The sequence below is a fragment of the Cherax quadricarinatus genome, chromosome 6, assembly GCF_038502225.1.
Source record: "Cherax quadricarinatus isolate ZL_2023a chromosome 6, ASM3850222v1, whole genome shotgun sequence".
Classification (NCBI taxonomy): Eukaryota; Metazoa; Arthropoda; class Malacostraca; order Decapoda; family Parastacidae; genus Cherax; species Cherax quadricarinatus.
This window is the reverse complement of record NC_091297.1, coordinates 20,080,400-20,095,178: the sequence shown is the minus strand read 5'-3', so window position 1 is coordinate 20,095,178 and position 14,779 is coordinate 20,080,400. Positions and strand designations below refer to the sequence as shown.

The 14,779-nt window shown below is 38.4% G+C and overlaps 1 protein-coding gene across 1 annotated transcript in view; it reads left to right on the top strand.

The window, feature by feature from the left end:
• Cby (beta catenin antagonist chibby) overlaps positions 1-13,899 on the top strand; it is a 35,140-nt gene extending 21,241 nt beyond the window's left edge. Inside the window, exons 3-4 of the mRNA XM_053781674.2 lie at positions 3,733-3,848; positions 11,361-13,899. Of these exons, the coding sequence (XP_053637649.2) occupies positions 3,733-3,848; positions 11,361-11,441 (197 nt within the window). The 3' untranslated portion in view covers positions 11,442-13,899. The remainder of the gene's footprint in view (positions 1-3,732; positions 3,849-11,360) is intronic.
• Positions 13,900-14,779: the final 880 nt, after the last annotated feature.

The following is a 14,779-nucleotide window of genomic DNA, read 5'->3' as shown; positions in this document are numbered from 1 at the left end:
TTTACTATACTAATAGCAGGAGTGTAAGAAATAAGATAGATGAGCTAAGATTAATTGCAAGTGCAGGAAACATGGATATTATTGCTATAACAGAGACCTGGCTCAATCTGAAAGATAGAGAGATGCCCTCTGAATGTCACATACAAGGCTATAAATTATTCCACACTGACAGGGTCAACAGGAAAGGTGGTGGAGTAGCGATGTATGTCAGAGACAATTTAAATTGTTGTGTTAGACAAGATATTAAATTAGAAGCGTCAGCCACTGAATCTGTTTGGTTACAGCTTCTCGAGGGCCGAGAAAAACTAATTTTGGGTGTGATTTACAGGGCCCCAAATCTTGATAGGGAGTGCAGTAAACTTCTATGGGACGAAATTCGTAAGGCATCTACATACGAAAATGTTGTGCTAATGGGAGATTTCAACTATAGACAGATTGACTGGAGCAATTTGACAGGAAATTTAGAGTCAGGTGACTTTCTTGATACGATCCAGGATTGTTTTTTAAAACAGTTTGTGACAGAGCCAACTAGGGGAAATAACCTCCTTGACTTGGTTCTTGCCAGTAGGGAAACACTAATTAATAATCTTGAGGTTAATGATGAGCTTGGAGAAAGTGATCACAAATCACTCAGTTTTAATATATCATGGAATTCCCCTAATAATGGCAATCAAGTCTCCGTCCCTGACTTTCGCTTGGCTGATTTCATAGGACTGAAAAATTACTTAGGTGGGCTGAACTGGAATGACCTGACTAAGGGTCAGGTAGGTGGTGATGGTTGCCGATATGATGCTTTCCAGGGCATAGTTCTAGCTGCTCAGTCAAATTATGTTCCAAATAGGGAAATCAGATCAAACAAAAATGATCCTAAATGGATGAACACTAGATTAAAATATCTGATTGGTCAAAAGAGAGGCATATATAGGCAAATCAAAAGAGGAGAGGGGCAATTAAGAAATCGATATATTCAGTTAAAGAGAGAAATAAAAAAGGGAATTAGAAAAGCAAAGAGAGATTATGAGGTTAAAGTTGCAAGAGAATCGAAGACTAACCCAAAAGGATTCTTTCAGGTATACAGAAGTAAGATCAGGGACAAGATAGGCCCACTCAAAAGTTCCTTGGGTCAGCTCACTGACAGTGATAAGGAAATGTGTAGAATTTTTAACACATACTTCCTCTTAGTTTTTACACAGGAGGATACCAGCGATATTCCAGTAATGATAAATTATGTAGAACAGGACGATAATAAACTGTGCACGATTAGGGTCACAAGTGACATGGTCCTTAGGCAAATAGATAAATTAAAACCTAACAAATCCCCAGGCCCTGATGAACTGTATGCAAGGGTTCTAAAGGAATGTAAAGAGGAGCTTAGCACACCTTTGGCTAATCTTTTCAACATATCACTACAAACTGGCATGGTGCCAGATAAGTGGAAAATGGCAAATGTGATACCTATTTTCAAAACAGGTGACAGGTGCTTAGCTTCGAACTATAGACCAATAAGCCTAACCTCCATAGTGGGAAAATTTATGGAATCTATAATTGCCGAGGCAGTTCGTAGCCACCTTGAAAAGCATAAATTAATCAACGAATCTCAGCATGGTTTTACAAAGGGGCGTTCCTGCCTTACGAATTTATTAACTTTTTTCACTAAGGTATTTGAGGAGGTAGATCATGGTAATGAATATGATATTGTGTATATGGACTTCAGTAAGGCTTTTGACAGGGTCCCACATCAGAGACTATTGAGAAAAATTAAAGCACATGGAATAGGAGGAGAAATTTTTTCCTGGATAGAGGCATGGTTGACAAATAGGCAGCAGAGAGTTTGCATAAATGAGGAGAAATCAGAGTGGGGAAGCGTCACGAGCGGTGTTCCACAGGGGTCAGTGTTGGGCCCCCTGCTGTTCACAATCTACATAAACGACATAGATGAGGGCATAAAGAACGACATCGGCAAGTTTGCCGATGACACCAAAATAGGCCGTCGAATTCATTCTGACGAGGACATTCGAGCACTCCAGGAAGATTTGAATAGACTGATGCAGTGGTCGGAGAAGTGGCAGATGCAGTTTAATATAGACAAATGCAAAGTTCTAAATGTTGGACAGGACAATAACCATGCCACATATAAACTAAATAATGTAGATCTTAATATTACGGATTGCGAAAAAGATTTAGGAGTTCTGGTTAGCAGTAATCTGAAACCAAGACAACAGTGCATAAGTGTTCGCAATAAAGCTAATAGAATCCTTGGCTTCATATCAAGAAGCATAAATAATAGGAGTCCTCAGGTTGTTCTTCAGCTCTATACATCCTTGGTTAGGCCTCATTTAGATTATGCTGCACAGTTTTGGTCACCGTATTACAGAATGGATATAAATTCTCTGGAAAATGTACAAAGGAGGATGACAAAGTTGATCCCATGTATCAGAAACCTTCCCTATGAGGATAGACTAAGGGCCCTGAAACTGCACTCTCTAGAAAGACGTAGAATTAGGGGGGATATGATTGAGGTGTACAAATGGAAGACAGGAATAATTATAGGGGATGTAAATAGTGTGCTGAAAATATCTAGCCTAGACAGGACTTGCAGCAATGGTTTTAAGTTGGAAAAATTCAGATTCAGGAAGGATATAGGAAAGTACTGGTTTGGTAATAGAGTTGTGGATGAGTGGAACAAACTCCCAAGTACCGTTATAGAGGCCAGAACGTTGTGTAGCTTTAAAAATAGGTTGGATAAATACTGTACATGAGTAGACGTGGGTGGGTGTGAGTTAGACCTGATAGCTTGTGCTACCAGGTCGGTTGCCGTGTTCCTCCCTTAAGTCAATGTGACCTAACCTGACTAGGTTGGGTGCATTGGCTTAAGCCAGTAGGAGACTTGGACCTGCCTCGCATGGGCCAGTAGGCCTTCTGCAGTGTTCCTTCGTTCTTATGTTCTTATGTTGAAATTGAGCTCAAAGTAGCAGAAATGTTCGATTTTTACTAAATTTCAAAAGTAAACAAATCATGCCAAGCATCCAATACACATCAACTGGTGAGTCTAATATTCTTTCACAAGTACACTGATATTATTTATACCATTTCTACACTAATACAGTAGTCTGCATAACAGTAAATCTTCTATTTTTTTGTGAGAATAAAAATTCAAAGTGGAAAACAAAAGAGATGTAAGAGGGGCCTGGGGACGTGACTAATGAACAGAGAAAATGTTATTTTAGTGCCAGGAATGTCTGTCTTGCTTATTCTGGACCCTATTTGGAAATTGGCATCTTCTGAAATTTGTGTGAAATTGCCAATTTCTGACCACTTTATTGGATACTTGAAATCGGTAAATGGGTGGTTTCTTGTACTCATTCGATAGAAAAAAAATGAAGTTCTAGTGAAATAGATATGATTTTTGTTGACTAGTACACTGAAATTGACCGAAAATAGGGCTCAAATTGGGCGAATTCGCCGGTGCATAAACATCGTTGAGACCGCTAACTTAGCGAGAGCATAATTCCGCAAGTTTTTCATCAAATTTCATACTTTTGGTGTCATTATGATGGGGAAAAGATTCTCTCTCATTTCATAAGAAAAATGTTTTTTTTTTTCCAAAAAATTTTTGACCCTGAGAACGAGCTTAGGAGAGGACCTGTCGACCCTGAAAGGGTTAAGTTTTAATTTAATTTAATTTTATTTATATTCATATTTACATTTCCTTATCCAAACCACATATATTAGGAGGATCACGGGGTCGCACAAGTAACCGTGAGGTGGCACGGCTTCATCAGCAAAATCAGACTCTGCTTGAGGAGAACAACTTGCTTAAACTGAAGGTGGAATTGCTGCTTGACATGGTAAGCACTATAGCAAGAAGTTAAGTGTACTGTGCCTCCCTTAAATGAAGGAACACACCTAAAGCTAATGCAGTGTCTTGTGAGTTATTAGGACAGAACATTAATGTTTATACATGGATTCAAATTTTGCTGAGAATAAGAAAATTTGTTTGAGACTAATAGACTCATTAAACATGGGAAGCAGATAAATTTGACAGTTAAGAAAGAAAGAAGCGAAATGTTAGATGGAAAGGTGAAGTACTGGATGACTCTGACATGAACGAATAGTTGTAACAGTTTCTCTTTGCTGATGATTTATTGTGTTTGGGAGATTTGAAAGAATTCCAGGCAGTTGGTGAGTTTGGGAGGGTGTGTATAAAAAGGATATTGTAAAGGAACATAGAAAACAGAAAGGTGAAGAGAGCAAAAAAAGTTCTAGGCAACCAAAAAAAAAAATGGATGCTCGATTGGAGGAAGGGTGTATGGAGAAAATGAACAAATTGTTTTTAATTTTTTTTGAGTGGCAGTATCGGCAGAGGAGTGTATGAAAGACAGGGTGAGCACAATGATACTCTTCATTCATGATCTTCAGTTATTACCTTGCTTCATTATACTGTAGTCTTTGTCCATTTGGGTAAGTGGTACATGATATGCTCTTTGTATCTTTTCCCTTCACACTTGCTATCTGTCCCTGACGTAAACTTTCTGTCTTCCTTATCTTCTCCACTCCTTTTATTTGGTGATTTTAATGTACATCATTTCTTCTGAGGAGGTTTTTTTACTGTGACTCTCATGGGAAGTAGTTAGAGGCTTTTCTCACTTTTCTCCCTCTACATGTTTTAAACATGGTACCCCTACACATTTAGAGCCTTGCACTCTTTCTCTTTCTTATATAAATCTATCTATATGTTCTTCTGTATCATTGGACTTTCACTGGACTGTTATACCTAATAATGACAACAATAATTTCGCTAAAGAATAAAAAGGTACAATATTATGACTGGAACAATAGACAAATAACCAGCACATAGGAGACTGAAACTTATGACAACATTTCAGTCTGACTTGGACCATTGCCCAAAAATCTGGAATTCATTGCCAGAATACACTAAAGGATCCCTGCCTGCAAATCAGTTAAAGGCCCTACTTAGAAATCACCTCATCACCCAAAACCAACTAGACAAACCGTAATTAACCCTTTCAGGGTCCGTCCCGTAGATCTACGGCTGTTCGGTGAGTGTCCAAACCGTAGATCTATGCCAAAATTCTAGCGCCGTCAAATTTAGCGCGAAAGCGCTCATAGGCCTACATGTGAGAGAATGGGTCTGCGCCATGGGTGTGCGCCATAAACAAAAAATCTAGGCGCCTGCATAGCATTGTGGGAACGCCGGCTCAGTCACCCTTGTTCACCATGCCTCGTCACAAGTCAGCTCTCACTCCCCGGAAAATTGGGACTCTCCTCTTCCTGTCTGATAGTTCTGACACTGATGGAAGTGGAAATGAAGACGAATTCTACGGCTTTGATAAGTTAGTGACCGAAAATAATGACCAGGATATCGATAATAGTGCAGAAAACCCCGACGATCCTCGACCTTCTACCTCTGGTGTGGGCACTCGTGACTCACGGTCGGGTGTTCCTAAACGTAAGAGAAAACTAATATTTTCCCGTGGCCTGGCCTCTGACTTCAGTAATGACGATGATTCTGACGTGGATTGTGATTTTATTGTGCTCGACGATCATTCGAGTAGTGATAGTGAGGAAACATATTCACCAGTGAAGCGTCGGTATGTTTGCCGCCGCATGCGCTCGGGTAGTGTACCCTATGCTGTGCCCAGGGGACGGAGTACATCCCGGAGTACATCCCGTGGCCCTACACCCGTTTTAGGTAGTGATAGTGAGGATGATGTGGCTACACTTGGCATGGATGGGCCACAGGCATCAGTGGATGGTGTTAGTGGGGCTGGTGGTGGTAGTGGCACCGTCATGCGTGACTCACTGTGCCACGCGGGGACCCACGCTGCTGACTCGTCAGTTCAAGGACAAAGCGGAGCGTCACCCACCAGCCCGCCACAACCACCCGTACAACCAGCCTATGATGTCCAGTATCCACCAGCAAACCGTATCTGGGATTGGCAGCAAAATCCCAATTTTGTTCCCAGCCCTCACCACTTTGATGACTCTCAAAGTGGAATTCTACCTACCTGTCCCCTTGGAACCACGGCCAATAAACTGGAATTCTTTGAATTATTCTTTGACCAGCCATTGATGGAAATTATTGTCAGGGAAAGTAATAAGTATTTTCAGTACACCATGGCAAATACGATCTTATCACCACAGTCAAGACTACACAGGTGGAAAGAGACGACTGTTGCAGAAATGTATTTGCTTTTTGCAACAATAATGCTTATGCCTCACGTCTATAAGCATAATATAAAAGCATACTGGTCCACAGATCGGCTAATTTGTACCCCATCCTTCAGTGAAATAATACCAGTGAACAGGTTTATCTTACTGTTACGTATGTTGCACTTCTCTGACAAAACCAGGCCTGACAGAAGTGACAGGTTATACAAGATTAGAAATGTTTTCATGTATCTCAAACAAAAGTTCAGGATATACTTTTATCCATTCAAGAATCTTGTAATTGACGAGTCTTTGATTTTGTTCAAAGGTAGACTGTCATTCAAGCAGTATATACCGAGCAAGAGGAACCGCTTTGGTATAAAATTGTTTGTACTCTGTGATTGTGACAGTGGCCTGGTGTTGGATATTGTTGTATACACGGGTAGTAAAACATTGAAAGATACCAAGATGTTATTGGGTATATCAGGTGACGTAGTGAGAAACATGATGGCACCTTATCTTGGTAAGGGCCATACATTATATACCGATAACTGGTACACAAGCCCATTACTCAGTGATTTCATGCGAGTGAACAAGACAGATGTGTGTGGCACAGTGCGTTCTAATCGTAAACATATGCCCAGGCTCAACGCAGGTGTTCGTGGTGATGACGTGCAGGTGTTTACTGCCAATGACATCATGGCATTACGGTGGCATGACAAACGAGATGTCACATTGTTGACAACCATTCACCGTAATGAAATGCAAGACAGTGGCAAAGTTGATCGAGTGACTAATGAACGTATTCGAAAACCAGTGACAGTGATTGATTATACACAAAACATGCGCTTGGTTGACAAGTGTGACATGCAGATTGGTTTTGTTGACTGTGTTCGTAAGAGTTACAAGTGGTACATGAAACTTTTCTTCCATCTCATGGACATTTCAATGCTGAATGCATATAATATGTACCAAATAAAGACTGGTAACAGACCACCGTATGGTGAATTTTGTTTGTCTGTTGTCAGACAACTCATAATGAAGTACCAGGTAACAACACCTGCAATACAACATGGTCCTCGAATTCATCACAATATACCCAAGCGTTTGAGGAGAGAAGGTGATCATTTCATAATACAGCTTCCTTCAACTCAAAAGAAATTTGCTCAGAAGAGATGCATTGTCTGTGCACAAACAAAACGATGGCAACAAAGACGCAAAGACACTCGGTTTATGTGTGAGGAATGTAAGGTGCCTCTGTGCATGGTGCCTTGTTTCAAGGAGTTCCACAAGCTCCAGCAGTTCTAAAACCATGTCCAGTGATTGTAAATATGTAAATATATGATAGAACATTAGTATTATACAATATTTGTGCATGTTTATTGTAATAAACAACAGTGGTAAACAATAATATGATAATAACTTTAGTGCAGTTATTGTGTTCAATACAGTGAGTATATATATATCAATTATATACAGTATTGGTCTCTCAGGCCCCAAATGTTAGTAGGAATAGAAAAAAATTGGAAAAGAAAAGAAAAAACAACTAAAACAACAAAATAATATAATACGCGTATGTGGAATTCGTCGTTGTTGCCGCCACCACATCATTTTCTATAAACTTCTTGGCACTGTATCTCGGTAAGTACTGATCAGATTCTATTTTTTTTGTTTTATTACCTTCACAAAAATATGCTCTTTAATTCTGTAAGAAAAAATAATTTTTTTTTTTCAAAATTTCTTGGACACTGGTGCGTGACTTCAGATTTTGGCCTTGGACCCTGAAAGGGTTAACATAAGATGACGAAGAACATAAGAAAGGTGGGATAATGGTCTGTGGAGTTATCTGTGATAATGCCTACTCTTAGTGGGGTTATATTGTTAGTCCAGATATGGTCAAGTAGTGAGGCACTTGTCTCAATGATTCTTGTTGGTTTGGTTATATGTAGATGGTAGGAGTATGCAGTTGCTCAAGGTGTTAGTGAATTCAGTTACTTGTGGGTTGTGTTCATGGATGAGGTTAATGTTGAAGTCACCTGTAAGTATCAGGTGGTGTTTATTCATCTCTGTGTCAGTTATCATGGATCTTAGGTTTTCGTTAAATGTGTAAATATTTGAGTGAGGTACTCTGTAGATAGCTCCAATTGTTATGGGTTTTTTAAGGTTTTTGGCCTTGAATTTTGCAAATGTATATTCACCATTTTCATCCCTGGTGCAGGTAGATTTGATCCATGCAGGTTCATCAGGGTAGTAGATTGCTGTGCCACCACCTATTTGATCGGGCCTACAGTTGTGTATGACTGTGTGATCAGGTATAGCAAAAATGCTTGCACTGTCACGTTTAAACCTGGTTGCAGTGAGAGTTATGATTGACATACTGGCATGCAGAGAACTGAGTAATGCTAGGAGGTCATCAAAGTGTTTACTCAATGACCTGACATTATAATTGAATACTATTATATTATTGTTTGTACTGAGTAGTGTCTTGGCCTGACTAGCAGTGTAGTAAAGGCAGTTATTGTTAGGATTGTTTATGCCATTTAATAAGATTCAATTCAGTTCAAGTTTATTCTCTATAAGGGTTACAATGTGGGGTTTACAGGTTTTGGGTATTGTGTGGTTTACATGTTATAAAATGCTAATTACAGAGGGGGCCACTAGGACACCTAGCATGGCTAGGCATTTCGGGCAGACTTAGATTAATTCTTAACATTAAATCCTTACAGATTATGGTATTAAGGCTAAGTGACTACATCATAATTTGTGAGTTTAGCAATGTGAATGCTTTTGTTTTGGCACAATACAAAGTGTCTATATTGGAGTATCATAGGCAAACTTATGACTAGTTAGGATTTATTATTTTAAGATTAAGATTAGTATTTCTGGGTTTATAGTCAGTGGGTGAGTGTAATTGTGAACCACCAGGTGGTTATCGTGTTAGTTGTCGGGGTGGATCAGGGAGATAAGATGTTTTCTAACTGTAGTTTTGAAAGTGATGAATGTGTCTGCAGTTCTAGAGTTTTCAGGTAGGGTGTTCCAGATTTTAGGTCCTTTGAAATACATTGAATTTTTGTAAAGGTTTAGTCGAACACGGGGAATGTCATAGAGATGTTTGTATCTGGTTTTATGCCTGTGGATCCTGTCACAACTATCAAGAAAGAGTTTTAGGTCAAGGTTAATATTGGAATTTAAGGTCCTGTAGATATAGATTGCACAGTAGTAAGTGTGGATGTTCTGAACAGGGAGTAAGTTTAGATCTATGAAGAGTGGGGAGGGGGGGGTGTTGCCAGGGATGGGATTTAGTGATTATTCTTACTGCGGCATTTTGTTGGGTTATTATTGGCTTTAGGTGTGTTGCTGCAGTTGAACCCCAAGCACAGATAGCATAGGTGAGGTATGGATATATAAGTGAATGGTATAGTGTGAGAAGGGCAGTTTGCGGCACGTAGTATCGTATCTTGGAGAGGATCCCCACCGTTTTGGATACTTTTTTTGTTATGTGTTGGATATGGGTGCTGAAATTTAGGTTGTTGTCGAGGTATAGTCCAAGGAATTTGCCCTCATTATGTCTGGCAATTAGAGTGTTGTTGATCTTAATGTTAAGTTGCGCAACACCCGCTCTGCTACCAAACATAATATAGTAGGTTTTGCCAGTGTTAAGTGTAAGTTTATTGGCTGTCATCCAAGTCAATATTTTGAGCAGCTCCTCGTTAACAATGGTGTTGAGGGTGGCAGATGACATAAGTCGTGTCGTCAGCAAAGAGAATAGGTTTCAGGTGTTGGGATATGTTTGGAAGATCATTGATGTAAATGAGGAAGAGCAGGGGTCCAAGGACACTTCCCTGCAGAACTCCAGTATCAAGTGGCCGTGTCTTTAATGGTGACATACTGATACCTATTAGAAAGGTAGGATTTAAAATATGCAAGCACATGGCTTCTTATACCATAGTTTGTGGAGTAGGATGCCATGGTCTACGGTGTCAAACGCTTTTCTTAGGTCAATAAAAATTCCTAGCAGATATTCCTTATTTTCCAATGCTGTGTAAATCAGGTTTAGCATTTTTATAATTGCATCATTAGTGCTTTTATTTTTCCTGAAACCAAATTGGCAGGGCTTGAGTATCTTTTGTGACGTTATAAATGAATATAGTCTCCTGTGCACGAGTTTCTCGAAGATTTTGGATAGCAATGGTTAGTTTGATATTGGCCTATAGTTGTTTACGTCTGCAGGGTCACCACCTTTATGTATTGGTGTAACCCTTGCTGTCTTGAGTAGAGGTTGATATCAGGATCGATGTTAACATTCATATGACTAATGAAGAATGTATGTACTACTAATAGTAAAAAATACACTATTATCTAATAAGAAGGACTGATATATTGATTTAGACAACCTGTATAAAAATGTTGCATGAGCTAATATGAAGAGCTCACAAAAGGCAAGCTTGTATGTCCATTATCACTACCACTACTTCCATGTGGGCAGTCTGGAAAAAGGTACAGAGGTTAACTGGCAAGTACTCCCTGACGTTATTTAAGTCGATGCCTTCAGTTGTTGTCACCCCTCTAATGCACTAAGTCTCTTAGTGCATTAGAAATCCCTGGCAGCATCATTGGTCTGAGTTAGGGACTAAACAAGCTGTTCTGAATCAAGCTAATTATGTTTTTGGTCAACATCTTCCCAGTTGTGGGATGCAGTACTCTCACACCTTTGTTACACACATGACTTACAGTAGATCATCCTATCAAAATTGCTTGGAATTCGTTTTTTTTTTTTTTTTGACTCTCCTAAATTCCTAATTGTGCCTACCTTCCTTTCAAACTCCCACTATAATTTCTTGACAAATGGAGTTGTTACACCAATTTTGATTTTCCTTTTTACCATATGTACACACCCTTTGCACTTCTTAACCTTAAGCAAGGTTTCTTGATGCTGGTTAGGGGCTCTTGAGCCAAGGAGTTGGACTCTTCTTTCTTGGAGCAAGTCTAATTGCCTTACATTTCCCAGGAGCTGCTCTCTTCTGTGTAGTATTATATTACCCCCACAAGTTTGGAACATGCACATAACTGTGGATAAATCTTACTACTACTGTACTAACAAAACTTTAGGTCAGTAATGTACTCTATTAGTGTATACAATTTTTTTAATGGTATGTATTTGTTATGTTAATGTGCTTTTATTTCTCCAGCTCACAGAAAAATCTGCTGATACTCTAATGAAAGACAGAGAGATTGCTCGTTTGAAATCAAGATCAGGAAATGGCCAGTGAAGGTAGCAGTGCCATGAGGTTTGTCTCCTGGATCTCTGGCAAAACAAGACCATGATTTAACCAAATCTTAATTCAGTCTATTTTGAACCTGCTAAAATGTTTATCTCAAGTTCTGTCAATCTTCCATTTTTTTGTGCTCACCAGTATGTTTTTTGCCAGGATTAACTTTTAATATTATTACCACATTATATTGACAGGGAAGCACTAAACCTGTAAGGGTTGCACTTTTGTGAGATAAAGGAGTAATCACATTTGATCCAAGGAAGATGAGGATATAATCATGGGGAAATGCTAATCCAGTATCTGGAGTAATACTGTTTACATAAAATATAAAAAAAAATTACTGTTTAGTTCAGTGAAAGTAACAGTAGCTCCACTCCCTTTCATCAAGAGCCCTTTGGTAAATAAGAATAGCTCCAAATCTTTGGATCAATTCACTCCTTTGCAATTTTCGTAACCAGAGCATATACATTGTATGTTTTTTTAATATATTTACAAAATATTAATAAATCAAAACAGCTCCTCGTTTTATTTAGTTTCTGAGACGACAACAGTACTTTTTTTGTATTGAAGACCTGGTGTTGTAGTGAATGTAGATTATTATATACTTAGAGAAGTGCTGTTATAACAGGTACATCACATGCTGTATAGCTTCTTTATCCTTGCAGACCAGCCTGGGGCCAGTCTTTCTTGTTGACTGCCTTTTTAATCAAGCTGTTACTATTACCAATTTGCTGGCTCACAGCCTGACAGATGTAGTGGTTGGGTTTCTGCTGCTAAACTTAATTATAGAATAATGGATGTTGACACAGTTTTCCCTCTTTGTGTCTAGACACCCCTTCTTTTCACTTTAATTTACACTTCCATATCTCTCTAGAAACTTATGATAGTATATAGGATTAGGACTAGGCCCTCAAATATCTTCCATGTAATGTATATTAGAAGGTATCTTCCCAAGTGCTTTGAGGCATTCCCAGGGTTGCTACAGTTTATTAACCCTTAAACGGTCCAAACAGATCGACATTCAAATTCGTAGTGCTACAAAAGTAGATCTTTTTTTTTACATATTTTCATGTATAAAAAAAAATGTAGATAAAAGTTTTTTTACACGTTTTCAAATGTAAAACAAAAAAGATCTACATTTTTTTACATACTTTCAGATGTTGAAAAAACGTATATATATGTTTGGACCATTTAACCCTTTGACTGTTTTCGACGTATAAATACGTCTTACGAGCCAATGTTTCTGACGTATATATACTCAATAATTCTAGCGGCTTCAAATCAAGCGGGAGAAAGCTGGTAGGCTCACATGTGAGAGAATGGGTCTGTGTGGTCAGTGTGCACCACATAAAAAAAATCCTGCAGCACACATTGCGTAATGAGAAAAAAAAAACTGATCGTTTTTTTGGAATAAAACGCCGACTTTGAGGTGTATTTTCGTATAGTATTTATCATTGTATTTGCGTTTTCATGGTCTTAGGTGATAAAATGGAAAACATATTACAGAAATAGAGATGATTTTCATTACTTTGACAATGAAAATGACCTTGAAACTAAGCTCAAAGTAGCGGAAATGTTCGATTTTTACCAATGTTCAGGAGTAAATAAATCACACCACACATCCAATACACATCAACTGGGGAGTCTAATATTCTTTCACTAGTGCACTGATATTATTTATACCATTTTTACAATAATGCAGTAGTCTGCATAACAGTATATTTTGTATTTTTTTGTATGAATAAAAAATCAAAATAGAAAGCAATAATAATATAAGAGGGGCCTAGAGATATGACTAATGAACAGAGCATATGTTATTTTAGTGCCACGAATGTCTACCTTGTTTATTCTGGACCCTATTTTGAAATTGGCATCTTTTTTAGTTTGCGTGAAATTGGCCAAATTGCCAATTTCTGACCACCATATTGGGTAGTCCAAATTAGTAAATGGGAGGTTTCTTGTACTCAGCTGATAGATAAAATGGAGTTCTAAAGAAATAGCTATGAGTTTGGTCAACTGGAACAATGGAATTGGCTGAAAATAGGGCTCAAAGTCGGTGAAATCGCCGATACACATATGTCGCCGAGACCGCTAACTTCGCGGGAGCATAATTCCATGAGTTTTCGACCAAATTTCGAACTTTTGGTGTCATTACCATCGGGAAAAGATTCTCTATCATTTCATAAGAAAAAATATTTTCTTTTTTTTCAAAAATTGAGTGACATAGAATGACAGTTTCAGAGAGGGGCCTGAAACAGTCAAAGGGTTAAGGGTTAAAACACCAAGTCAAGACGACCAGGAATGAAATATGGAGTAATTGTTTTCAGATGGGTTTCCATGTGACTGGGGCCCATACTAATAGTGTATAACTTGTTCTTAATCCAAGAACTGGGCCAGACTAATTGTCATATATCTGTGCTGTAAATACTTATCCACTGATAAAATTATTTTTGTATGCTAGTGATTTAAATAACCTATTATCTGAACTAAAGGCAGAATAAGTTCAGAGGATGAGATAGACTTCTCATTAATGTAAGTATTCCTCTAGACTTTTTGGACATCAGTGAGCTATCCTAGGCCAGACCATATACTAAGGACCTTAAACCAATGTAAAAAAGAAAATACATATACATAACAGTTGTATACAATTTTTCAGTGCTGTCATACACATTGCATCTATTTCTGCCTCATCATTCATGATTGTTTCAGACTCCCAGAAATGCAACTCTTCTCATCCCATCTTATACACCTTTGGTTATGTCAGATTTCTAGTAACTTTTTAATTTTTTTGCTGGACCTCTTCACGTGTCAGTGTTCAGGGGCAACAAACAAAGAGACTTAGCCATTTGGTCAGTTACTCATGACCTCCCGATTTTCCACAATAATCTGCCAACAACTCTGTTAACTATTAACCCTTTCAGGGTCCGTCCCGTAGATCTATGGCTTTACGTTCAGGGTCCAAACCGTATATCTACGCCATGAGCTCAGCTCAGCTCTGATAAACTGTGAGTGGTACATTTGGGCCTAGATATGAGAGAATACATCTATGTGGTATGTGTGCACCACATAAAACAGATCCTGCAGCACACTGTGTATAATGAGAGAAAAAAAATGAAATCATGATTTTTCGATTAAAACAGCAACTTTGCAGTGTTTTTTCGTATGTTTTTTATAGTTGTATTTGCGATTTCTTGGTCTCATTTGATAGAATGGAAGACATATTACAGAAATAGAGATGATTTTGATTGGTTTTAGCACTGGAAATGGCTTGAAACTGAGCTCAAAGTAGCAGAAATGTTAAATTTTTGCCGATATTCAAGAGTAAACAAACGACC